Source organism: Podarcis cretensis (assembly GCF_951804945.1).
Source record: "Podarcis cretensis genome assembly, chromosome: 3".
NCBI classification, from domain to species: Eukaryota; Metazoa; Chordata; class Lepidosauria; order Squamata; family Lacertidae; genus Podarcis; species Podarcis cretensis.
The window spans coordinates 92,800,821-92,827,189 of NC_137172.1; the positions used below are offsets into that span (position 1 = coordinate 92,800,821).

The 26,369-nt window shown below is 40.4% G+C and overlaps 1 protein-coding gene across 1 annotated transcript in view; it reads right to left on the minus strand.

Annotated features, from left to right (window-relative positions):
• Nucleotides 1-3,300: 3,300 nt before the first annotated feature.
• The window catches only part of LRRC1 (leucine rich repeat containing 1), a 59,326-nt gene continuing 36,257 nt past the window's right edge, over nucleotides 3,301-26,369 (minus strand). Inside the window, exons 7-14 of the mRNA XM_079970493.1 lie at nucleotides 24,314-24,388; nucleotides 22,528-22,672; nucleotides 19,504-19,622; nucleotides 17,399-17,482; nucleotides 9,342-9,457; nucleotides 8,246-8,418; nucleotides 7,411-7,547; nucleotides 3,301-4,608 (exon numbers count right to left, since the gene is read on the minus strand). Of these exons, the coding sequence (XP_079826619.1) occupies nucleotides 4,450-4,608; nucleotides 7,411-7,547; nucleotides 8,246-8,418; nucleotides 9,342-9,457; nucleotides 17,399-17,482; nucleotides 19,504-19,622; nucleotides 22,528-22,672; nucleotides 24,314-24,388 (1,008 nt within the window). The 3' untranslated portion in view covers nucleotides 3,301-4,449. The remainder of the gene's footprint in view (nucleotides 4,609-7,410; nucleotides 7,548-8,245; nucleotides 8,419-9,341; nucleotides 9,458-17,398; nucleotides 17,483-19,503; nucleotides 19,623-22,527; nucleotides 22,673-24,313; nucleotides 24,389-26,369) is intronic.

A 26,369-nucleotide genomic window follows, 5' to 3' on the forward strand; every position in this document is an offset into this window, starting at 1 on the left:
TCCCTCCTATCAAAAAAGAGAGCAAGTGGGGAAAGAGGGAAAGATAAAGAGTATTTTACTAGACATAAAGAAAGGGAACCTACCCTGTTGCTCTGGCTCCTTCCTCCTCTGTCACTGGAAGTAGTAGCTTCCTCTCAAAGCTGGAGAGGAAGTGTGACTACAACTCCCATGATGCAGTGAGACTTCAAGTAAAAGACATACAGGAATGACTAGGATGTTCTGCAACTTTAGGAGTCTCTTAACCCCACTGTGCAACCTGGGCTCAAGGCAGCAGTTCTACAGCTGCAGCAGAAAATAGAAGTACTCTCATGTGCACCAATGTCCATGGCCTTTGGTTAGAAGAATAAACAATAATGAAGGAAAGAAGTTCAGTAAGAACCGGCCAAATGCTTTATTGCCTGATGGATTCTCTTGGGAGATCAGTCGTTCAAGAGAACTGGTGATGGAATTCCATCTACACTGTGGATAAAATCTTTTCAGAAATTCTGGCAACTGGCAACAAATCCTCTGGAAAAAGTCTTTTGAATAAGAACTGAAGGTCAGTAAATGCAAGTGGTAAGAACGATGCTTCAAAAGAAATGTTTTCAGAACTTTCAAAAATAATGTTAAACCTAATTTCATTTACAGTGGTGCTATGTTTGCAAAATCCGTATAGGAAGGGTTTTGATGCCAAATTATCATGTATATCTGTTTCAAGACATTCATTTCCAATGTAATGAGCTGGCAGGTGACACCAGGCAATGTTTATATGTGTACATATCTCCTATCTAGTAAATCAATACCCCACAGGTGCATACAGTGTTTGTCTGACCTTTTTCTTTTGCTAGCAACACAGCATGTCTTTCGGTCGACTTCATATGCACTTCTCTAAGCATACATTTTGCATTGCTTTGCGATTTTAAAGTGATAAGAAACCTATGGCAGAAACGCAGTGATGTTAAATCTGAAAACTGTGTTTGATGAAGCCATGAAGAGACTCTGACCGATATACACATGCAGTTAGATTTCATGTATCGCTTCCCCTGTATTTTCTTCCCAATGGTCCATCAATGCTAGCACTGTACTTGCAGTACTTTAGAAGGGTGTTTTTATTTGCTACATCGCAAAAGTAAAAGGCATGGATGTAGACACCCATATGAATTTTCTTTTGGGGGGGTGCATGCATAGGATTCCAACATAATTCTCCATTTGGATATTTATGCACCAGATCAAACCTCTATCTATTTCCAAGAAGGGAGTGAAAATATGCAAGATATATTCTAGCGCAATATCAGATGCAAAGTTTCAAATACTGTGGCTTCACACTTGTGTTTCAACTGCAACTTGATCAGGATTCTGCTTTCTCCCATTCTTGTTCACTGATGAACACACTTTAGTGCAAATATAGTCCAACAAGACAAGAAAAATATATTCTTGCTTTGGAACATCATTCACCCATGAACATCTATAAGGGAACAATGCCCAGATTGCAATCTTCTAGCAAAAAAACATTGTACCACTCAGAATACACTGCAGCCTCTGCTGAATGACAGCAGCCATTCAACCTATCACCCAGCACAAGCCATATTTAAGTAAAATGATTTCATTTAAACTGGGAAGAAAGTATTTCTTCCATAATAGATATAAACAGTTCTGGCACTGGGGATGTTACTTACACAGGAGCAGTGTACTGAGGCATGCCCATATAAACTAGTGCTAGCAAAAGAAACGACCGGTGGTAGTAAATTATTTAATGCAATTTAAAGAATTGCCCCAAACGCTGCAGACTCTAATCCCACAACAACCATGTTCACAAGTTGCAAAACTATTTTCCTTTTACTGATAGGGATGGTTAATTGGCTGTTCTAAGATATGGTGGTAAGCTTTGTTAATGAGTCTCCAGCTAGCAAGCTTCCATAATAGGTCCACCACAATCGCTTGGATTATGAAGTGTGTTAACAAGGAAGTTCCTAGAAGGAAAGTTTACTATTCCTTCCTCCAGGCCATCTGTGACCCCAGAAAAGCATTTCGGTAAGGTGGGTGGAGGTACCTTCCTGAGCAATGTGAGACAGGGTGCAGGGGCTGCTTGCTGCGAGGTGGGGGCAGAGTATTTTCCTTCCATGAACTTCCTTAAGCTAAATTATGTTAGGATCCAAGCCAAAACTTTTCAGTGCAGTCAGCACAAACATTTCATAACCCAGTGATCTATATCTATATGGCACCAACGATGAATCAGGCCTTAACAGTTTTAACAGGCCAACTGAAAACTATATGCCTGTTTACTGGTGAAGTCGGTGAATTTTACCGCAAGAGTAATGAAAACAATGAAAGAATATCTGTCTCCCTTGAACTGAGTAGTTTCCTTTATTATTATTTTACTAGCAGTGAGCAAACCTGGATCTTTGTAGAAGGCTCTCCTCTTAGGGCTGCCCCAACATTGTTCTTCTGCAGAACATGCAAACCTTTGTGCAGATGCTTTTGTAACAATATTCTACCTACATATTCTTGAGAATGAACCCACAATGTTAGGCTTTTCCCCCACCCCCAAATTGCAACTGTTCTCCATCGCAGCACAGTATCACTCAGCTTAAAACATCTACACATCTTTTCTAAACACATGTTTTCATGAAGGACTTACAGATTTTTAGAAATACATTTTCCAGGAGGGCTCTCTTTTGCAAAACACAAGACCCTTGTTAGAAAACTCCTACTCCAAGTCATAAAAGTCATTTGGTTGGTGTTTTCCAGGTTTACAGCACACTACACAGTATGTCTGAAGGCTTTCCATTTGCCTAGGATGGGAAATCTGTGACCCTCCAGATGTGGTTGGATTCCCATTAGCCTCAGGTGGTACGGTCAAGGAATGATGGGAGATGTAGTTCACCAACATCTAAAGAGCTACAGGTTTCCCATCACTTGCATGTGTTCTGATCAACAGGGACAGTTCAGCATGAATGTTTCACCACCAGGACCACAGAACTTCTGTGACTCAGACATAAGAATTTACATTCCTCTAGAAACCGAAAAGCTTTTTACATTCTTTGGCCAGGCTGTTGGAACTAACAAAGCTACCTTGTGAAGCAACATCTGTTATATTTATCTGCAGGTCTGAAAGAATCGACATCCAGCAAATCAAAAATTTGCTATCACCCTATGGCATTTGTTGTTTGCATTTCAAAGCAAATGTGAAGTAACATTTATGAGCAGTAATATTGGGGACTGACACTGAGCAGTACTTAGTAAGAAATACAGTGCAAATGAATTAAAGTTATACATCCATTTATAAGTAATAGAATAAAAAGTTACCAAGGCACTAAGGTGTTTGTTTTTTTAGTGTTTTATTAAGGTTTTATAGAGATATAAAACCTTCCAAGTACGTCTGAGAATATCATGCCTGTACAGTACATAACATTCGTTTTCACAACTTATGCTGTTGCTGTTGTGTATTTTGTTCCATTTCTAAAATATATGTTATTTTTACAAATGGCACATTTAAAAGTGGACACCTGAAATTCTAATGGCTGCAATGCTGCTTCAGCCCAAGTAATTTCTTCATGAACAAGTTTTAAAAGTGTGTGAGTGCATCATATTATAAGGCAGTGGCAATTCAGTGTCGTCACCATAGTAAAACACTTTGCAGAAAAACTTCAGCTTTTTCTTCTTCTTAAAACAAAGGGAGGAAGTTAAACATTAATTGTTTGCAAAGCAGCACATCTGAGGAGGCACCCTTCTTCAAACTAATCTCGCTGTCTCCTAGGCTTTTTTCTTCTTTAACTAATCTCATTAGGCTGCATTAAGGCACATGCAGATATGACAAGCATGAATGTGTCAATGGAATTCACCCTCCACAAATAGTAAAATGTACCGCTTAAAAATTCTTTTTTTAAAAAATGAAATACATCCATTTTGTTGGTTTGTTATGAGACTCGACTCCTATACAAAAAATTATAAAATTTACACCATCTGAGCTGCCAGAGAGGTTTAAAAAGTATCAATTCTGCAATAAAACTACTTTCCCCCGCCACCACAGTCCAGAACAGGGCAGAATAAATACCCCATCACTTGAACTGGGGTTGGGGGAAGGGCAGAGGAGAACAGCAGCAGACCAACACCCCTGGGTAAAAGAGATGCATGATTGTATAATAGCATATTCCCCTTGTTAAAAACAAAACAAAAACAAAACAGACCTCTTAATCCTTTTTTAAAACAAAAACAACAACACTGGAAAGAACCACAGTGGGGGAGCAGTTCTCAGCGCGCTGCACCCCCTGTGCTCAGATGCCTGGACTGAAATAAGGCACTCTTCTTCCAGTGAGAAGCACCTTCCAAAGGAATGACACAAGGACAAGATGAGTCGGATTTCTGGTTAAAACACATGAGGGTTGATTGGATGGTATTCCCAGGATGCAACAGTAACGGTTCGACAGCAGGTGGGAAGACACAGGAGGCAAATATCTGGGAGGCGAGCCTCTACACAGAAGTGGTCACTCTGTCATTGGCATTATTGACCTCATTTTTGTTTGAATCCAGTCCTTTAGCAGCGTTCATATCATTCCGTAAATTCTCCACTTTCACTTTCATATTCTTTAACTCCCCAGGGTGTGGAGTGGCTCGCCTTAGAAGTGTCCTCTAAAAACAAACAGTGGAATAAATGATTTTTCTCCTTATTGTGACTCCCCCCCCCCCTTGTTAAGAAACTATATATATTCTTTAAAATGGCTTTTCAGGCTTGGCAATCAAATACCAGTGATTGAGTCTACCAGGAAATGTGCTGTCAACTTTAAAATAGCTGCTTAAAAATAATAGTAATAATAATAATAAATAAAATGTGGCAGGGGATAGACCTAATAGCTGAAGGCATGCTTGCCGTGATGCAGAGAGGCAACATGCATTGAGGGGACAACCCACTCAAAGTGCTTCCATCTTCCCAGGATTCAAATACAGTTGATTGGCCCTCATCCTGTCCACCACTACACTGATCCAGAGCTTCCACTGCCTCTCCTGATTTAATTGTTATGGCAAAATAGGACTGCCTGTCATCAGCGGCCTGATTAAATAGCACTGGGGACAGGATAGTACCCTGCAGAACCCCATAGCAAAGATGCCAGAGGACCACAGAGCACTTACCCAACGCTGCTCTCCAAACATAGGCCTGAAAGTAAGAACGGAACCATTGTAGTACAGTGCCCCCGATACCCATCCCACCGTGACTGTTAGAAACTGAGATATGAAAGCTAGGACCTAAATGGCACCTTAAACCTAGGCTATGGGTGCAACAACTGAATGTCTAGGTGCACTTTCTTATAACAAGAATACAAAGCTGAAGATGAATGAACTGCAGGTAAGTATTATGTTCATTTTTCACATGGTCTAGTCCTTTCCCTGCCCACCCTCTAATATTCTTAAGAGGGTCTCTTTTCCAGTCTTTAGAGAGTAGCTGGAAGTGGGGAGGCAGAAAAAGGTTCCCCTTTCCTTCCACTCTGCAGTTTTAGTTTGAAATTTTAGGCGCGGTGCTACGCCCAGAGCTGAGAAACTAATTGCACTAATGAAATTCCCTGTCGCAAAATGCATCCAGAACAATTGGGAGTTTCAAAAACTGGTTGGTCCAGGAAGTATCCAAAACCACTGAGAGACAGAGCATAAGTAACAGAGATGCATTCCCCCTGTCTCACAAGGAAAGGCAACCAAGGTTGATTGGGTTCTAAAACCGAGTCTGCTTGCAGCAAATCTAGATAATGAATCTCATCCAAGAATACCAGCAGTTACTCCACAATCACCCTTTCCACTATGTTTGCCAAGAAATGGGTGTTGGTGACTGGTGTATAGATATTACACTCCATTGTGTCCAGAGTTGGCTTTTTAATAAATGGACCCACCACTGTCTTTTAAAGGGACTCAGTCCACCACTGCAGTCCCATGCATTTAAAAGTAGCCATACTCTGTATCTATTTTACCTCTGGAATTACATGCCATTACTTTTGGGACACTTCATGCTTTATGTGAAAAATGCACCCACATTGTCAACACTAATGTTTGAAGATGAGATGTTCATCAAAACACAGAGGATACATATTTCAATAAGCATCTGTTCTTCAAACTTGTGTACTGTGGGAAATGTGGTCAACATACATTTACTTGTGAGCAGCCATAGCTGCAAAAAGACAGCTGATAATTCTAGTTTACATATGCAGCTGTGAAATGCAATTCTGCTCAGAAAAGTGACTGTAGCACCTTCGTAAAAAGCATCCACCACCATATGCATTCTGAGTCACGGCAGCTGCTGTTAGTTATGCAATGAATCTTTTCCCTGCTTTTAATTTTAGTTGATTCTGAAGAATAAAAATAAGTGAAAGTGAGGGGGGTGGCAGGCTGTGTGCGCCTGCTATGCACCGAGCAAAATTAAATTATTGTCCCATGATGCAGAAGGTGTGCGCGTGCACACACAAACCATGATATTAAATGAATCACAGCAATTTTAACTGCTTTATAGCAGCATTATTTTAATATGAACTGTGCAATTTCACCAGTTACAGAAAGTCAGAAGGACTGGGAGTCAATTTGTTGCTCCAATATATGAGGACGGTAGAAGGGGCCTTTTGCAGTTCAGTTAAGTATTAATTGCAAGGAAACACTTTTGTTCTTACTCTCAAAAATGCTGTAGTCACTATTCAAAGCAAGAACATTCCTTTAATGCATATTTTAGGTTTGTACTGTGGACAATTTCACACATGGCATCTTTAAGTGTATACCTAAGGTATTTGTTTTTAAGTGTGAACGCAAACACATGTCTCATACTGCTACACTCCTATATGAAGGTTGCCTGCCTGCCGTTTGACATCTTCTGTGAGTAAAAAGCAATCATTTAAGTGGACCTACTTCACGGGCGTATTTGGAGGGAGAGGGGATGTGCTTTAGTGGAGGTCTCATAAGGACAGTGACAGGTGCTCCCACTCGGCCCTCCTTCATTTTGAGCAGAACACTGAACATTTCCTGCCAGTTCAGATGTCAATACAAATGATCATGTTATGAAGGCAGGGCGATGGAAGGGATTGTGGCGATGACAACAAACAGTATGGCAGGATAGGAGACAGTCCAATGGGGGAGGGATAACTCCAAGGGCTTTGCTGCCTACAGGATGTTGGTTCCAAATCTTAGATCTTCCATAGAAGATTGATACTTCCATCCTGTTTTTGGAAAACTGAAGGGAAAACCCCCCCAAAAAGACAATAAAAGTCCATTAAAGCTAGGATTAAGTAGCAATATTTTGCTACCCAGGGGTTTCTGCAAGAGTATCTGATTACAAGCATTTAACAAAATTGGCAATTTAGTAATGGTCTGCTGGTGCTGTGTAAATTAATGCCTGAATCATCAGTAGTCCAACAAACCATGCTTACGGCCCCACTTTTTCATTCGCTTTCCAAGAAAACATACCATTTCATTATCCTCTTCATCTTTCTCGTCTTCTAAAAAGCGGATTGCACTGACTCTATTTACTGCTCGTTCATTCCATGTCTCATCTGACATTTCATTTACCAAGCTCTCCAGTGCCCCACATCGGGGTAGGTTATCTGTTATGAGAGATAGCAAACAGAGATAGAAGGTTGTTAGAGAAGTCAGCATCAGCGTATATCCAACAGTTCAGATGTCAAGGTTTTTTTTCCTGATAAAAACACACGTTTGACAATTCCATACTACATTCACTTGAGAGGTCAGCTGCAAAGATCTTGTGCTTATGTTTAGGAAAGACATTACATCGCATTTGCAATGATACAGTCTTATCAGGAAATTTTGTTCATGTCTCCATATATGAGCAGACAAAGGCTGAAACATCAGCTTTCTGGAACTCTTTTCTTTAAGACTGTTTCCCTGAAATCTCTCAATGCCCAAGATTGTCTTCAGTTGCATGTGCAAAGAAATCACTTTATATACGTAACTCTTCTACTTGCTTGAGCTAAGAGCTAAGAACATGCAATATATTTAAACATCATCAAGAAAAGCTGTTCCAAGATCAAGCTAATGATTTGCATTTATTCAATAAGTTAAAAGTAAAACTACAGGGAATGGGGAGCCGATAAGCCATTATTATCATCACTTGGCAGAAGATATGCAACACTTCATAACCTAAAAACTACAATTTCTTGAAAACCTCTTAAGAGGCATAACACACTTACATGATACTATGCAGCTAAGGGAGTTTTGTTTGCTTTTCTCATTACCCCTGAAGCCATCTTGCTTCATGTGAAATTGATCTGTAAAATGTATTTACCTTGGCAACCGGGCTCAGAAGGCATTTGAGGAAGTAAAACACATGTTAAAATCTTCTCCCCTACTTCAGGGTCTGTGTCTGTCTGGAACGTAAGTAAAGGCTGGGACTGGTTATCAGACAACCACAACGCCTTCAGCTTCAAGCTGGTGAGCGACATGGGAAGATGTAGCAACCTGGAGGAGAAAACAATCCTAATAGTTCTTAAACTGCTATGGAGAATAAAGCATTTCAGTGTTATGAAAAAGTCTTGTTTTTATGTCAGCAAAGAGGTAGAAGAAGGTGCCCCAAACAACTGTTTCCCCATGCAAGATCATACAAATTTAAATTTTTACATGGTTTCTGTGCACTTTATGTAACTTACTGTTTTCCAACAAAAGATCAGCCTTACCACATTGGTTTTGTTATGTGCAGGCAAATATGCAAGAAGCATCTGATGTGATCAGGAAAGAGCCTGGCATTTTCACAAGTATACATAGGTAGTGTCTGGTCTTGAAAATTGCAGTATTCCACCCACCCAACTAACTCTTCATATTCCATGCATTTCCCTAAAAGCGTTGTGAGAATGGTATAGGTATTGCTGTAAGTGACTGGAAAGGGGGGGGGGAATTAAATTCTGCAAACTGGGGGGAGGGGGGATTAATTGCTGTGAACTACATTAGAGCCAGACAGCATAAAGACTCACATCTCATTACAGTAGCTACTGGATCTTAACACAGCACAACAGTCTAAGGAAGGGAGATTTAACCTCCAGTACCTATTTTGTCTTCTGAATGGAAAAGATAATAAAATAATACTAAGATATCTGGTGTTTAAAAACAGCATGCCCCAATCTCATTACAGATGCAGTACCATTCTGTACAGCTGTACCCCAGTGGAATAATAGCAAAATAAATAAATAAATCTAAATCCAACACATCTCTTCATTTGACTTAAATTGGGAACTAACCTAAACATTCAACTATTAATGTGGTTTTTTTAAAAAACTGTGTTTATAACAGCTACCAAATTGCACATACCCCATCCGATGTAGCAAACATTATGCATCTTGAATACATTACAAAAATAATTTGGATTTGTTGTGCATACGAGTACTTGCCTATTTCCAGCTACATCTAGGACATGAAGTTCTGTGGCTTGTGATATCTCAGGAGGAATCCTAGATAACCGGTTGTCACGTACTGAAAAAACATTTAGACTGCAACACCCACCAATCTGTTTTATGAAAAGAAAAGAGAATGCATTATTGTTGCAGAGGCACAGTATGCATGTAGAACATGGACTGTGAGTACTAATGTTACCAGCACACTAGAATACTCATGTTTGCCTTAGTAGTTGCTTTGTACAACAACAACAACAACAACTCGCTCCACTAAGGGGCAGTCTTGGGACACTCATTCTGATTCCTTCTCAGCTAACCCATTGGACAATGGAAGCTTCAGAGACAGCATTTAAAGTTCTTCTGTTTAGCAACTAAAAGAGAGCAGCTGGGAACAAAGTTGATAAGCTTCAGCAAAACATCTGAATTCCTGGTCTGATGGTTCTGCCACTGCTTTTTAAAATTAGGCTTCCTGATCTCATTTCTTTTCCCTACATGCTACTCTGCATCAGGTGCTCAGGGATGTGTTTGTATATGTTGGCGCACCTACAAAGCAACAACGGAATACACAAACCTGCTTGCCCAAAGCAAGATTCATTGTCAAATGCATCTTCAATTCACTCTATTTGCAGCTGAGGTGTTTTTAAAGCAGCAGTTGCTTATACTAAGTAAAACACCCACAAGGTTGCTCCATAGCAATTATTGAGACTGCGCTTATGCAAACTTGAAAACTCAGTACTTATGTAAGAGTGCACTGTAAGGCATCTTGTGCTAAAAAAAAAAAAAGCCATAATTTACACGAACCCCAATAATTAACTCAATAGCACAATGGAAAGCAATAGATTCAAGCAATAGATTCAAGCGAAAAGCACTTAAGGCATACTTTTTAAGTTACACAAAATCACAATCGCCATTTTAAAGTTAGCAATTCTAAGTAGGTTTTAAAATGTAATAAGACTTAGTAAGTTCCACTAAAATCAGCAAGCCTTTATTCTAAATGAACATGTATAGGATTTAAGAGTGGGTCTTTTCAATTTACTGTGTCAAGTATCCAATTTCCTCTGAAATTCTATATAAGCTTCTGTTTACATTCACCTAAATGTCAGCGTATAAAACACTATGCATCTTGAACTCAGGATATCATCTCACGCCCAGGTTCTGTGAAGTTCAAAGCTTCATTTCAAGAGAATAGGCATTCTATTATAAAGAACTTCAACAGCACATGCATCTTTAAGATGGTCACTTTGCAACATGAATGGAATTTCCATCATCACATTTCTCTTTTTAAAAGGATAAAAAGTTTTCTACTGTCATTACCACTGATGCTAACCACCAACTTAAAGAGAGAGTCTGTACCGTTTGAAGGAGACCACAATCTTTGTATCAACAAGCCACTTTAAAGCCCCCTCTAAGCCTTGGTTATAAATCTAAAAATACTTTTTCAAACAACTCATTAAACGCTAGCTAGCTATTGGAGTCAATTCAATTTTGGTTGAATTTTCATTTTCATTTTCGTTTTCCCTCCATTACAACTGAAATCTTTTTTTCCCCAGTAACCACAAAAAAAAAGTATTCCTTTCATCACATTTTAATCTTTATGCAAACTTTTTGCCAACATAAATATTTCCATCGTATTCCCTTCCATTAGAAACAGGCATACTTTCCTCCTATTTTCATGCAAGGAGTTCATAGTGAAAAAAAGCATGAGCAAAATGATTATATATTGTGTTTGTTTAAGTTGCAGAGCCTCCCCAGGAGTGAAAAACCATGCACTAAAATTTCTCTAAGTACTCTTGACAGGATATGAGGAACCGTAGCAAAAGTATCCATTGTCTGCCTAACTGGTGCATCTCTAAAATGAAAAAACTGAGCACAATTATTCTGGTTAGTGAATGCTAGATGAGCTGGCAAATGATGCCCTGTAGCACACAAGGAGTGTTTTCTTTGAATGATTCTGTGTCGAGAACAAGCAGAATGAGTTTTGGCCATGCAGCCTTCTTGAGAGGAACCCACCCCTTGAGCTGGAAAACCCCAGACTTTTGGGGGCAATGAAAGTGCAGCCAGTTGGAATCATCATGCATTGAAAGCAGTTTGGATGAAAGGAATCAGTGCAACCGTGGACAGAACAATACTTACAAGGTTACAAGAGTTTACCTGACTCAATTTTTCCAAGCAGCTAACAATTAAGAAAAACACAAGAGACAGTTGTTTGATATAAACACACACTATTATTTCAAAGGACAAGACAATACCAGTCTTGCACAAGCACACACACTCTATGATGAGACATTTTTTTTCTCTACCAGAGAACTCAACATTTCCGCTCCTTCACTGAAACTGGCTTCCAGCTAGTTCTGCATTGAACAGCCTTGAGCAATTTGCCTGGTGAACTGACCACTACATGGTAAACTGTAATAAATCTGTAAACTGACTAAATGAAAGCATGTGAGAAGCTAGTTGTCCATAATGCTGAGCTTTGTGGACCTAATCCAAAACATGGCAAAGTATTTGCTTACCACAGGGTCAGATAATAATGACCAGTTCCCCATGTGTTTTCATACATCCTAGAGAGAGTTTTGCAAATGAATGCTATATGATAAGTGATTGCTTGCTATCTACACTTCATGCTCATATGGAGGATACAGTCATGAGATGCAAATAATGCCTTAAGGGTTCTCTTTTTTCTTTTTTTTAATAGGAAAGTTGACTATTCAGAGCACAAAAATGCTACACATTTAATGGCTGGCTACACACAGCACATTCTAAATATCTACCACATATAGTTACTTTAAAAATGCCATAGTTTGCAGCTGAGCAACATTGACAAGGTTGAACCATTTGTTACCATGCAGCTCTGTCAAAAATAATAGGTGAAGATGTAGCATCCAATCAAAACTGGTAAGATATCAACTGTGAACTAATAGCCCTTCTTGAAATAATCACCTCAGTCTTTTGTTGTGAAACTTACACCTCCACTTCAAAAATTACAGGGTTCCCTAGGCATGAATGAATCCTTAGGTGAAACAAAATTCTGATCTTGAAACTTTCCGGTGAAGTTCTCAGGTGTTATGGGCACACTTAGGAATTTGAATGGAGACAAGGGCTTAGAGTTTCTTTGCATCCCGTTCTGTAACATGGGGACACACTGGGTTCAAAAGGATGGCTGTTCAGCACCTTGAGGTTTACTGATCTTGCTGCCAAAATATTTCACACTTTGTAGAGAGGGGAAATATCTACAAATAGTGGTAAGGAGAGTTTGCAGAAACATTTACTTACATGCAACAATTAACAGAAGCAATGATTACTAGGGAAAGCATTTTAGTGGGAGAATCCATTCTACTTTTGTGGCAAGCCAAATAAACAGGGTTCAAAGAGCGTAAGAATATAAGGGTCTGCTGGATCGAGTGCATCTAGTTCAACATCCTGTTCCTACAGTGGCTAACCAGATGTCTATGGGATGGCCACAAGCAGTACTGGCATACAGGGGCATATTGCCTCCAACAGTGGAGAGAGAACATAGCCACAATGGCTTGTGGCCTTGATAGCCTTCTCCTCCATGAATTTGCCTAATCTTCTGTTAAAGCCATGCCGATTTGGTGGCCGTCACTGCATCTTGTAGAAGTGAGTTCCGTAGTTGAACTAACATTATTTTCTAAACGGCATGCATGTTCCGAAGCATCCATGCCACAACACTAATCCAGAATATCCTCTCGCCATCTGACTAAGTCAAGTGATGAATAGGCAGCGACTCACTTGATATCATATTTGCCAACAGTTTTATTAGTCCCAGCTGCCAATTTATATATTTAACCACCGTTTCATTTTTATGTATTTATAGATTCCTAATGTATATCTCAAAACATGGCTCTAGTGCAGGACAAAATACACAACACAAATGCAAAAAAAGGTCAAAAATAGCAGACGTTTGAATCTGGTTAGTTGAATGGCATATATGTTCCTCTGACCCCTTTTGGATAACCTGGTATGACTGAAGAGTATTGTATTCATTTGTGCATGTTACATTGCATACCAAGAATCTTTAGGGGCTCTGATTCTAGACTTTGTTAAAGATGCCCATTTGCAAAAAAGGGAACAAGAAAATAGGTGACAATACGATAGACAAAATTCGTATATATGTATATATATTTATGATCTCAGAACTCCAAAACTTCAACACTAAGTGATGATTTGCAGGTGTAAAACAGCCACCACTAACAAGCACCAGAGTTTTTATATCAGTGCACACCATTTCAGACAATACCTTATCAAAGCAGGCTGCCCCACATCAAATGCCGAATAACAGAGCAATGAACTAAATCACTGTGTATGAATCAGCTGTTAGTTCATATAATGATTTCAAACAGGTAGGAATAAAAGAACCTGACCGTCACTTCATCAAACCTGCCTGCCTGCCAGAAGCTGCCTGCTGAAATCCACCCACTAATCTCCCCATGTCAAACCCCTTTGCTATTAAGGCAACGCAAGCCCACCTCCTTTGATCTCACCTGTCAGAATTTTGTCAAGGTTCCATCCCAACACTGCGCAGCAGAGGTTCTCATTATCACACTTGGCAGCTCACTTTGTCATATTTCTGTAGGTGGCACTGATGGCTATGATTAGCTGCGGAGCAGCCTGAATAGCTGGTTTATGTAACACCAGACACAGTTCACCACTGGCAATATGAGGTTTGAAGCTCTGAAACAGCTACTTATGACATCATGAAAAATACCAAAGAAGGTATAGGGAAATAAATCTGTGAATATTCAAGATCCAGAGAGTGAGCAAAACTAACTGGACTTTTGAACAGTTAATGGAAGCAAAAGGAGCGACCTATTAGCAGCAGAAGCGACACCGGAAGCTGGTATTTGTGACAGGAGAAGAAGGGCTTATGGGTCTGGCTTATACCATTGCCTGACTCTGTACTAAACAAAAAATAAATTGGCCACTAATTATTTAGTCTGTAGCCAAACATTTAATTGCATGGCACTACGGAGCAGAAAAATTACCCAAGCTTTTTGCTATGCTTCTAAAAAACAAATAAAGCACATGCTATCATATTTAAGGTTCTGTACAGAGTATGTTGATACATTTGAAGCTGAACTCCAGTATTTCTTTTCCTGCTCTCAACAAGACAACTATTTGACTCAGCATGCAGTTATCTCTGTACTATAACACAACAGTCAACCTCGTGTAGCAGCTCATTCTGTATAATCTGAAGCTTTCACAGTAAAATGACAGGCTGGATCTACAGGCCCCCAGGCACAATTCAGGTCCCTCAGATATTTGTAACAAATTAAGTGGTACACAGAAAGAAGGCTAAACTCACCAGGCAAAAAACTGTTTCTTATCAGACCCTACCATACATGTGGTACTCAGTGAAAGACAAAATTCTATTTATAATTTAATTTTATCTCCAGTTTTAAATATCACTGACATCAGAAGAAAACAGTCAGCTTCCTGAACTCACATTTTCTAATCAATGAAGTATCATATAACCACCAAACTTCTCTACTATTGTATGAATAAAACTGCAGAATAAACTCTCAGGGTGGTATTCAATGCTAGCCCTATGCAGAGCCGACCCATTGAAATTAATGGAAATTACCAATTTAAGTTCGTTAATTACAATGGGTGTACTCTGAGTAGGACTTAGTTGAACACAATCTTCATTCTGCAGTAACATCCAATTAAGGATGCTGATTTGCTTTGCTTTCAATTAACTGTTCTCATACACTTAATTGTCAACATATTTGTTGGCTGAGAATCTAGAGAGTAACCACATTTGGTTACGTTTCCCATGCTTTCAATGTAGGACAGGGGTGTGGAACTTGTGACCCACCAAATGTTGAAATCCAACCCCCATCATCCTTGATCATTGGTCATGTTGGCTAAGGCTGATGGGAACTGGAGTCCAACAACATAGGGAGGGCCACAGGTTCCCTACCCAAGTGTAGAAGCTCCCAGGTTCAGTCCCAACATCTGCAAGTAGGGCTAAGAAAGACTTATCTGAAACCCTGCAGAGCTAAATGGAGACCTGGTCTGATTTGGTATAATCCTATATAAAAGGGTATGAGTACGCTTATCCAAGGCTATCTCTTTATACTGGCCCCCCCTTCACATTTTCTAGCCTGCAGAACCACTCAGGATTGGTGATACTCAGTGCTCATTGCCCCCATCCATCATGCCTATCCACAGATACCAGATGTATCCGGAGAGGCCAGAAAAATCAGCATCCAAACTACAAAGAAAAGGAAAATTCTGAAGACCTCTCTGACTTGGAAGCCTAAAAGGTCAGGAGCATGTGGCCAACTGAACCAAAAAACCTGTGTTGACCTTCAAGGGCTAATAAGACTGTTTTTTGAAATGTTTACTGCAATGTAGCAGTAATCCCATTGAGTGGCGAGGGCAGAGTTGAAGCCTTTGTGTTACTAGGACAAATCAAACCTACTTCCAGGGCCAAGGCTCCTGCCACCAGGCTGAGTCTGCAGAATTTGTAAGGCTGTCAGCTGGCAGACTCCTCACCACACTGCTCCATCCCTGCAGTCTTTCAGTCTCTGGATGTATTAAATTAAATTTCTTCTTGTCATTTTGACTTTCACACCATGTGTGGCTTTTCTTATTTATAGCACATGTTCATATTTTGCTGAAAGCAAATGTTATCAAACAGCTACACTGGCAACAAAAAAAAAACACCACCAGAAGCCTGTTGGCTGTCATTCCAACCCCCCTCCCACCCTCCTTAAAAACCAAAACCAGTTTCACTCAGCAACAAAGCAGAACTAAAAGCAAACCAAGCAGATTACATGTGCCCAGCACAGTTTTTGCATAAAATGGAGAATGGAACACACACGTGTAAGAAAGTAATTGTGTCTGTTGAAAGTTATGCCACAGTGACATTTGTTAGGCTTAAAGGACACAGATTTAGACTAAGATGGCAGAACTGAAGCCTACGTTTACTTCCAAAAGTTGCAATTCCCAAGGACTAAAGGGAACATTTGCAAGGTACACTATGCTTTGAAATCCAGAAACATTACATTGCAGGGTTGTTACAAGGTACATGCTTGCTCAAACAGATCACGGGATTAGCTTCCTATGAGGAATCTAGGTCTCCTGAGGATTCTCAGCAAATTTGCAATAGCAAATCTATTAAATCTTTTTTTTTCTTCCTGCAATGCTTTTTGTTTTGCTGCAGTAGACTAAGCACAGCTACTCCTCAGTAAATTATTCACACAGAAAGACACAAGCATTCTGCAGGTCAGAACCTGCCACAGACAAGAGCCTGTGACAATAAGACTGCCAGCAATGCAATCTCATCAGTGTGCTAAATACAAAATGTTTTTAAAAAAACAAAAAAAACCCTGCAGATGTTGTATAGATATCCAAGAAGGCAGCATTCTTCAGTTCATTTGTTACAAGCACCCAATGCCATTTCAAATCTTGTGACCTTGAGACGAACTTCTGCATAGTAATTTTTAACCATAAAAAGCTAAATGGCTAACCAGTAATACTCATAATTGCTTGGGACTTTTCAAGGGTATTCTGATAGAGCACCACACATTCATCAGCAATTAGTGTTCCAAAACATTGCCCTGGGAAAGGAACTGGCCTTCTTTCTTCCTTTTTCTAACTTTGAAAATGCTTCATCTGCTGTGTTGAGTGGATTTTGATGGAAATTAAGAGCTCCTTTCAGTTCTGGGATGTCCAAGACCATGAGAAGCGAAATCATTTGGGCTAAACCACTAGACACCAGCCACAGCACATTGGACAGTAAATTACCATTTCAGTTATAGACTGCTCTAACACACTTCCTTACGTGCATTTATTTCCATCCACCCAGGTCCATTTATTTCAGGTTTTACTAGTCAGTGCAGTCCAAGCTCTCGCCCAACTACATTTCATTCTAGTTGAGAAATGGGGAACCTATGGCTCTCCATTTGTTGTTAGGCTACAAGCCCCATCATCCCTGACCCAAGGCTGCTAGCTGAATAGAAATGACATACCTTTTTACATGCTGTCCAGTTTCTCCTGCAAAGACAAGCAACAGGGATATTGCTTACCTCTTTGGGTAAAGACACTAGTTTGTTTCTGTCGGCGTTCAGTATATTCAGCTTCTTTAGCCGTCCAATGCTCTTCGGCAAAGTCTGTTTCAGATCAAAGCAGAGCAATGTCAGTGATTACCAATACCACCAGCTTTTCAATATGTGTTTACCTTTCAGAGCAGTTTGGAAATTCCAGATGATACAGGTTGTTGAGATTTAAAGACTTAAGATTCCAAGGTGTGCGAGCTCAATCAATGAAGTTCTAGGGGTGAATGTGGTGGGGCAGATCAGAGCAAAGCAAGGTCATGTTTGCACTAACATGACCTTTGCCACCAGTCCTCTGCTACAACCATGTGACTATGACCTCACTGCTGACTCAAACCTAACCCCATCCCAGGTAATGAGCAGTGATGGCAGTGCCAAGAGGAATGCTCACCACCACATACGAATTTACATATGAATAATCTGAGGATGAAGCCGCATGTAACAGAGTTAAGTAACTATGGTGTGCACTCTGTTTTTATGTGTGCATCTTGCCTAGCAAATCAAAATGCTGCTGTGTCATTCAGAACCCTCCTTGCTTCCTCACCTCTGCAGCCCTTACTGTTTTTGCCTTCTCCTCCTCCCTTTGCTTGAAAACACAACATCCCAAGATCTAACACCATCCTAACTTGGGCACCCGCCTGGAAGTGTCAGAAACAGCTCCAACATAGGCAGCCCTGTTTAGGGAAGCTTTTAATGTTTAACAGACCACTGTATTTTAATATTTTGTTGGAAGCCGCCCAGAGTGGCTGGGGAAACCCAGCCAGAAGGGCGGGGTATAAATAAGTTGTTGTTGTTGTTGTTGTTGTTGTTGTTGTTGTTGTTGTTGTTGTTGTTTCCATTTTCTTTTTCTACACTGCCTCTATTTCCAGCACCAGGAACCTGAAATATCCTTTTGTGCACTATGGATTTCTACCTCCTTGTTCCAATACCTTTAAATCATCTAGTTGATTTAAGAAACTTGCCGAATTATTAGGCGAGCTTTTGTGCAATATGCAGGAGCAGATCCCCTGATACAGGAGTGGGTGGGTGGAGCTGCAGCAATAGCATTTGCACAACCCCAACCTCATCACTCCCAGTAAGTAGCAGTGACTACGCTGCTGGGAGGCTATTGCTGCTGCTCCACCACACTGGGCAAATGCAAAATGTTGGAGGTTTTAAATTAAAGCCTCTCTCCCTCTGAAGATATAACCATCAGCTTACTAAAGAGCATTTGCAATCAGATATTCATTTGGGGAGATATGTGGACCCAAACCCTTTTAATCAAGGCTTTCCATTATGAGGTGAATGCATGCTAGGATAAATTGGGTAGGGAAGAAAGATAGAATGACACAGTAGTGAAGTCCTACCAGCCAATCTTGGCAAGTTTCTTAAATTTGGAACAGGTGTTCCTACCACTAGAGCAGTGTTTCCCAAACTTGGGCCTCTAGCTGTTTTGGGACCACAACTCCCATCATACCTAGCTAGCAAAATCAGTGGTCAGGAATGATGGGAACTGCATTCCAAAAACAGCTGGAGACCTGAGTTTGGAAAACACTGTGCTAGAATGTAATGATGGGACATTTCACCCAAAGAAGTAATAAGTAGCTTTTCCATCCCTGTGGTTTCTTAAATATGCAAGCAAAATAAACAGATATATAAATAAGCAGGGTAGGCAAAACATATTTATTAATCAAATGTGCTTTGGACCCTACTGGCCCTTCTTTGGGGAAATAAAGATCCAGTTCCATTTTTTGTGTGGGGGCGTGTTCTCATTTCTGTTGCACTTTTCATATATGCCACAGATGTTTTCTGAATAATTAGTTGTAGCAAGCTAGATGCAAGTAACAGCTGCTTAAAACTGAAATCTAAATTTGTTCTCATTCTCTCTGATAATCCCATATTTTTCCTAGACTACAGCCTCCATGGTATGCATAGTATGTGTTTAAGAATGCACATTGAAGGGTACTAATTCGACTGTCTTATATTTTACTGGAGTAGTCATAAGTTGGAAAAACAAAGATGCTGCAGTGAAAATGAGTCAGAATATGGCAAAAGGCTTAATTACTGCCACCCATTTGAAGAGCTGCAGCCATACTTACCAGCAGCTGGTTTTCTGTGAGAACTAACTCAGTAAGGCTTTCACAGTCTCCTACTGCTTCTGTTAACTGAACAAGCCGGTTCTGGTCAACCTTCAAGATGGATAGGTTTTTTAATTTACCTACAAGCAGAAGGGAGAAGTTTATGGTAGTTGCTTTAACTGCACCAGTAGCAAATATGTGGCATAAAACACTTGCCAGACATCATTAGCAGATATTCTAAAATACTTGAGGTGTGCCAGCAAAATTTTGTAGTGTTGTTGTTTCTAATAAGGTCTTTTCAAAAATAATTATTTCAGGTATGTTTATAATCTAGAAAATGAAAAAAACAAAACTCCATGTGACTTTTATCTAAATTCTTTTATCCAAGCTCTTTAACGGTAGCTGTTACAGAACAAGAAAGGACAATATAGTCAAGAACCATTGAGGTATGCCTTCCCTGGCTACACCTGGCTTGCAATGTTTTTAGCCAATGAGTGAAGTCAGAGCAGTGATGGATGAGTGAGTTGTTTGGATACCAGGATATAGGAATCACTGGGGTTTAATGGGGCTTAGTCTTAGATTTCTTGTGAGAAAGCAAAGGAGAAGTTCACGATGGGAGGAGGGTTGTCATTATCAATGCAGATCTAGGTAGATCAGTATGCCATTTTATGGTAAGTTAAGTGAGTTTAAAATGTGATACTGCCCATTTTCAGAGTACTTTCTTTTCGTTTAGCAAGGCTAGCAAACTGTCTTTTGCTTGTGACTACTGTAAAATTGTAGTGGCTGAGACTATTTTTTGTAGTTTCTGAAAGCTGATGCCATAATAAATTTGTTAGGTACTTTAAAATACTTCACAACTTGCTTTGTGTATTCGGTGCGGGGAGGGGAGACAACTACTTTGCAAACTGCACCAGGGCCCCCAATCACCTTTTTCCAGCCTTGATTTCAATATATCCTCAACAACCCTATAAAGTATGTTAAGCCAACAGTGGTTGGCTTCCCAAGGCTACCCACCAAGCTTCATAATGCAGCAGGGATTTGAATTCTGGTCCAATTCCATATTTCCATCCACTGGATATAAGACACAGGTGTAGAAATTCATGCATTTTTAGGATAGTTTTTTTTGGGGGGGGCAGTTTCATTTTTAATGCTGTGGCCACAGTGAGAGAGTCTGATGAAAGGTAATTAATGACCTTATTCATAAGCCTCCAGTTGCCCTCTCCGTAATAGGTAATTGGTTATGTACCAATAAAAAATTGGCAAGGCACAGTGAGTAAAAAGGAAACTGCTGACTGACTGCAGTGGGCTATATCACCAAGAGTTGGAGTACTAAGGGCAGCAGCCAGGATGTTTAGCAAGTGGGAGGAAGGCAAGGACAAAGATGGGAGAGGCCTGGGCAGCACCAGACAAGATAAGGCAATCAAAATAAAGCTTGCGAAAATAGAGATATTACAGTGGGAAGAATCTCATGTGAGATGTTTTCTTAAGAGTATTCCCTTACTGTACTTGAAAACCATTGTACTTGAGTTACTACTATTTTCATAACATCATCAATATGTATAGTGCTTTAACTTAAGCAAAAAAATAAAACTAGGTCCCTGCCACAGGAAGCCTGCCAGCAATAGTGGGAAAGGAAGAAATGTCGCAAAAGAAATGGATGCAAGCAAATGAATTTGCAGCTATCACACTTCATTTAAAAATGACCACAGGACATAAATGGATTTGAGAGAGAGAACCATGTTGGTATTCCAGAACAAAGCTACAGGCTCAAGTGGGAGAAAGATTTAACTGCCTGTATCATGGAAGACGCAGAAGTCTTTTGAGCAGATGAGGTAGCAGAGCAGAGAGTGACTAACTACAGCTTACAAGTCCATCTGAGTCCAGACTAGCTAACATTACAGTGGTACCTCAAGTTAAGTACTTAATTCGTTCCAGAGGTCCGTACTTAACCTGAAACTGTTCTTAACCTGAAGCACCACTTTAGCTAATGGGGCCTCCTGCTGCTGCTGCCGCGCCACCGGAGCACAATTTCTGTTCTTATCCTGAAGCAAAGTACTTAACCCAAGGTAATATTTCTGGGTTAGCGGAGTCTGTAACCTGAAGCATCTGTAACCTGAAGTGTATGTAATCTGAAGTACCACTGTAGTCTTAAGCACCAATTTACTAAAACGGAAGCAAGCTGTGGTTTATTATACTAGTTTGTTTTTATCTCTCACCTTTCCTCCAGGGATCTCAGGGTAGTGTACATGATTCTTTTCCCTCCCTTGCTTTATTTTCACAGTCACTGCAGGAAGTAGGTTTGACTGAGAAGGACCAAATGGCCTAAGGACAACCAATGAGCTTCATGACTAAGTAGGGATTTGAACCTTGACCTCTCCCAGGTCCTGGGCCAGACATTCTCTAACCCAGGCTTCCTCAACCTCGGCCCTCTAGATGTTTTTGGCCTACAACTCCCATGATCCCTAGCTAGTAGGACCAGTGGCCAGGGATGATGGGAATTGTAGTCTCAAAACATCTGGAGGGCTGAGGTTGAGGAAGCCTGCTCTAACCACTAGACAGCCCAGGCTCTCTTCACAGCTTAAAGTTTGGATACAATACTAAATTGTGGATAGACAAAAGCAGAAGCTATTACTATTCTGCTTATGGCCCTGCCTGAGGAGGAAAGAGGCTGGAGAATACATGAGTCCAAGAGTCACACAAACTCATTCTTGCAACCCTAAACCAAGGGCTAGTGTTATGTGTAAATGTAGCCAATGTACTGTGCTGTCCTTTACCAGCATTAGTCCAAAGCAGAAATTTCTATGAGAAAGAAATTGTTTCATTGGAAATGTTTGGACTTGATTCAGTGGCGTAGCGTGGGTTGTCAGCACCCGGGGCAAGGCAAGTAATTTGCGCCCTCTAACCCGTGGATTTGCGCCCCCTAACCCTAACCCCAAGATGTTGCGGCCGGGCCCCCCTGCACCCCCCACGCTACGCCACTGACTTGATTAAATTCTTGTTGCTCTTTATTTTATTTTATTTTTTAAAAAAACACTTTTCACTTACCTACGCCATCCGGTAGCACCTCAAGAAGGTTCTGAGAGATGAGTAGGTCAGTTAAAGACAGCAGACCGCTTATCTCTTCAGGCAGTTTTTCCAGTTTGTTTTCGGAGATATCCAGGCAAAGCAGGTTTTTCAGGCTTCCTATTTCCTACAAGGCAAACATCTAAGTCATGTCTCAACATGCAGCACCCAGAGATCTGACAACTGCCCCATAACAAGATGCTTAACGGCAAAAGGGCAATTCCTCTCTGCCAGACGACAACTCATTTCTGATGATATCACAAGTGATTCACCAGTAAAATCTCTGTGTGCAATACCTAGCATGTGCTAACAGTCCAAGTTAATTTGCTGACTTATGAGTGCAGCCCAGCGCTGCCAGCCAGTCATTCATTCAACAGTAGCCAACACCCAATTCTCAATACTATTCAAGGTGAAAGGGCTAAACATGTAAAAGCTTAGGCACACACAATTAGTCAAATCAGTCCTTGCTGACTAAAGCTTCAGTATCAGTATATGGGGAACCTGCATCTGCATTCCTTGTAAGAAGAAATATGTCTAACAGGGGGATATTTTAACTATTTAATCTCACTGAATTGTATACCAAGTTTTGCCATTATACCATCAATGTTTGGATTACAGTTAGCCAAAGATATGGGTGCATGTTCCGATTGTAAAATCAACGACATTTACGTTGAATTCTGCTCACATGCCAGCGAACCCGCACTATAAAATCCACACCTACACACATTTTCTCATAGTTCAGTTCCCAAGTTATCAAAACACTCGTGTTGCTGAATCGACACAGGTGGAAAGATAGCAGAAAGCAGACATTCCAAAACAGCAGCTCGCTCTTTCTGTGTAGAGCATCTCTCAGGTTCCTCATCTTCCAAACAGAAAACTGTGAAAAGCAGAGGTGAGCAACCTGGAGTTCAAGGGTCAAATGCAGCCCTTTAGGCTCCAAAGCATTCCCCAGGCCTTACCCCCTCTGCTTGAGCGACACCTCTCATCATCTTTAAATACATTTGCTTGACTTGGTAAGTCTACTGCTTGCTTGGATAGAGGTGTGTGAGGAGCTGCAGAAACATCCGGCATTTGAGTAGCTGAAATGTAGCCTATTCTACAAAGGTAAGTGCCCCATTCATTACTGTGCCCATTTTAGTCCCTGCCCACCTGCCCTAATGTTTGCCTCTGGTCACACCCACTTTTACCTTTGACCCCCTTCCCTGGCATGTGACCATACCCACCCACAAAAAAGGTCGACCATGAGGAAATAATCCATCAGGCTGAAAAGGATTCACCACTCTTTGGGGGGCTTAATATCCTTGAGAGTCACCTACTTCCCCCTCGAGATTATCATGGCCCCTTCCACTTCCTTGCAGTTACATGACACGATAGCTGTCAACTTTTCCCTTTTCTTGCAAGGAATCCTATTCGGAATAAGGGAATTTCCCTTTAAAAAAGGGAAACAGTGACAGCTATGCATGACACATAAGTGACCTCTCCACTGTGAGGCAGAGAGGGAAACGGATCAATGCCTAGCAATGGGTTTCTGGAGGAATCACTGACATCACATCACTTCCCCTGTGCTTCTTCAGCTTCAAAACACACATACAAAGATGAAAAGGCATTTACAAGCGGAAATCAAATATTACATAATCTTTAAATGGACACTTTGTCTTTTTTAAATAACAGGATATGAAGGGCTTAGATTTCCCCTTCAGTCATCCAATAATAATAATGTTCGATGTAGTTTAGTGTAATTTAAAAATTTATGAGAATTGTCTCTTACCTGAGGTAATTCAGCCAGCTGGTTCCCATCTAGCCAGAGATCTTTAAGATTATAAAGTGCACCTATAGTTTCTGGCTGCAACACGTGAGAGAAAATGTATCATGAATACCATTGCAAAATACTTTTAAATACACAGGGGAATCCAAAATAACATCATTTCTTCAGCTAAGTATCCTTTATAGCCAAATCAAGAATGCAGGACTCCTGCAAGCATTACGCTTGTGTTTGCTATATCCAAAGTCCCATTGCAAAGAAATCTCACAACAAATAGGTGCAGCCATTGATAAGGAATAAGCACAAAACCTGTGTCTCCTCCTGGTTCTTGGCTGCTCAAGCATGCCATTACTTAACACTGCTAACAGTTCAGAACTTCAAGGAGGAGGAGAAATGGTATCACAACATGTTGCAACAACTCCACTTCCAGGGTCAGCTCCTGATAACCCTAACCACATCCCAAAACATTCCAGCCGACATTCCACAGCCCTTTCTTCAGTTCATGGAAGTGAAATCTTTTCCAGCAACATTCGCAGATACAGAGTTTCTTGATTACAACCACAACCTATAATGTGCATGAAACATTGTAACGAGAAGCGCTTCATTTTCACCAACGACAGAAGGGCCATCTCCCTATGTTCTAAAGTGCTGGGATCTAAGAGTTTCACATTATTCTGACGGGCCACTATTTTGAGAAGTTACGTTTTATTATTTCTTGCTAGAAAAACCTGGTATTTTTTTTTCTTTCTCTTTAAATGAAATTATATGACCCGCTTGAAAGAGGAACATGCCAAGAAGAGCAAAATGCCAAGACAAACAATGCAACTTAATGCCCTTAAGCAAACTTACCCCCAACTTGCAATGACTCTATACTGCAATAGAGCCACACACACACACCCCTCCTCCCCCCTGCTTTTTAACAGTGAGCTTCCAAAACCACACTATAACATTAACTACCATTATTAAGAATTTAACCTCAGAATATTTTTAGTTGCTGTAGTCTGTCTTCAATGCACATTCTCTGTGGTTATTAAATGAGAGCCTGCACTGTTTTTATTTTTTTTTTTCATGCTCTGCCTTCAGTGCCACATCAGTGGATGAGGGAAAGAAAGTAAAAAAGAGAAGCAACTGGAATGTTAATCTTGTCTAGCTTTGGGGAGAATTTTAATTTTGTGTATATATCATCTATGCATTAAATTTGTGATTTCATACTGTACAGTTTGAGCTTATTTTAGTGTGTGAGTGTATCTGTATTTTTAAACATGAATTAAACATTAAAGCAGTTAAGGAGGGCAGGTGGGGATTTTCTCTTGATGTGCTTGCCATTTCTGTCACCAGTGAGGACTGTTAAAAAGAAAAAGACTACAAACTGTGAGAGGCATAAAAGCAAGTCTTAAAAAGAATTTGCAAATTTTCAAAATGGGGGAAGGGAAATATAGTTTTGGAAAGCTGAAAGTTGAGGAATGAAGTAAGGAGAAGAATGGTTTAGAGGCGATGACTATAAGGACAAGCCTACAAAAACAATCTATACAGGAAACATGATGGGCGAGTCTACATAAACAATAATCTATACAAGGAAGCATCACCAAGTTGTGACAACCTTTCACTCTTCTATGGCTGGAATCATGTCATGTGTGCATTTATACATTACCTGCAGGAAAAAGAAGTCAAACAGAAGAAAGTAATGCTAATTTTAAGTGCTCTCCATTTAAGCCAAGAAAAGCGTATGGATGAGAACAAGTGGGCATATAAGTAATTTCAGTGAGTTTGCATTTCATTACAGTGGTACCTTGGGTTAAGTACTTAATTCATTCCAGAGGTCCGTTCTTAACCTGAAACTTTTCTTAACCTGAAGCACCACTTTAGCTAATGGGGCCTCCTGCTGCTGCCGTGCTGCCGGAGCACGATTTCTGTTCTCATCCTGAAGCAAAGTTCTTAACCCGAGGTACTATTTCTGGGTTAGCGGAGTCTGTAACCTGAAGCGTATGTAACCTGAGGTACCACTGTAGTATTAACTTTTTTAAAAAGAAGAAGATGATCATCCTAGACTAGACAAAGCCCA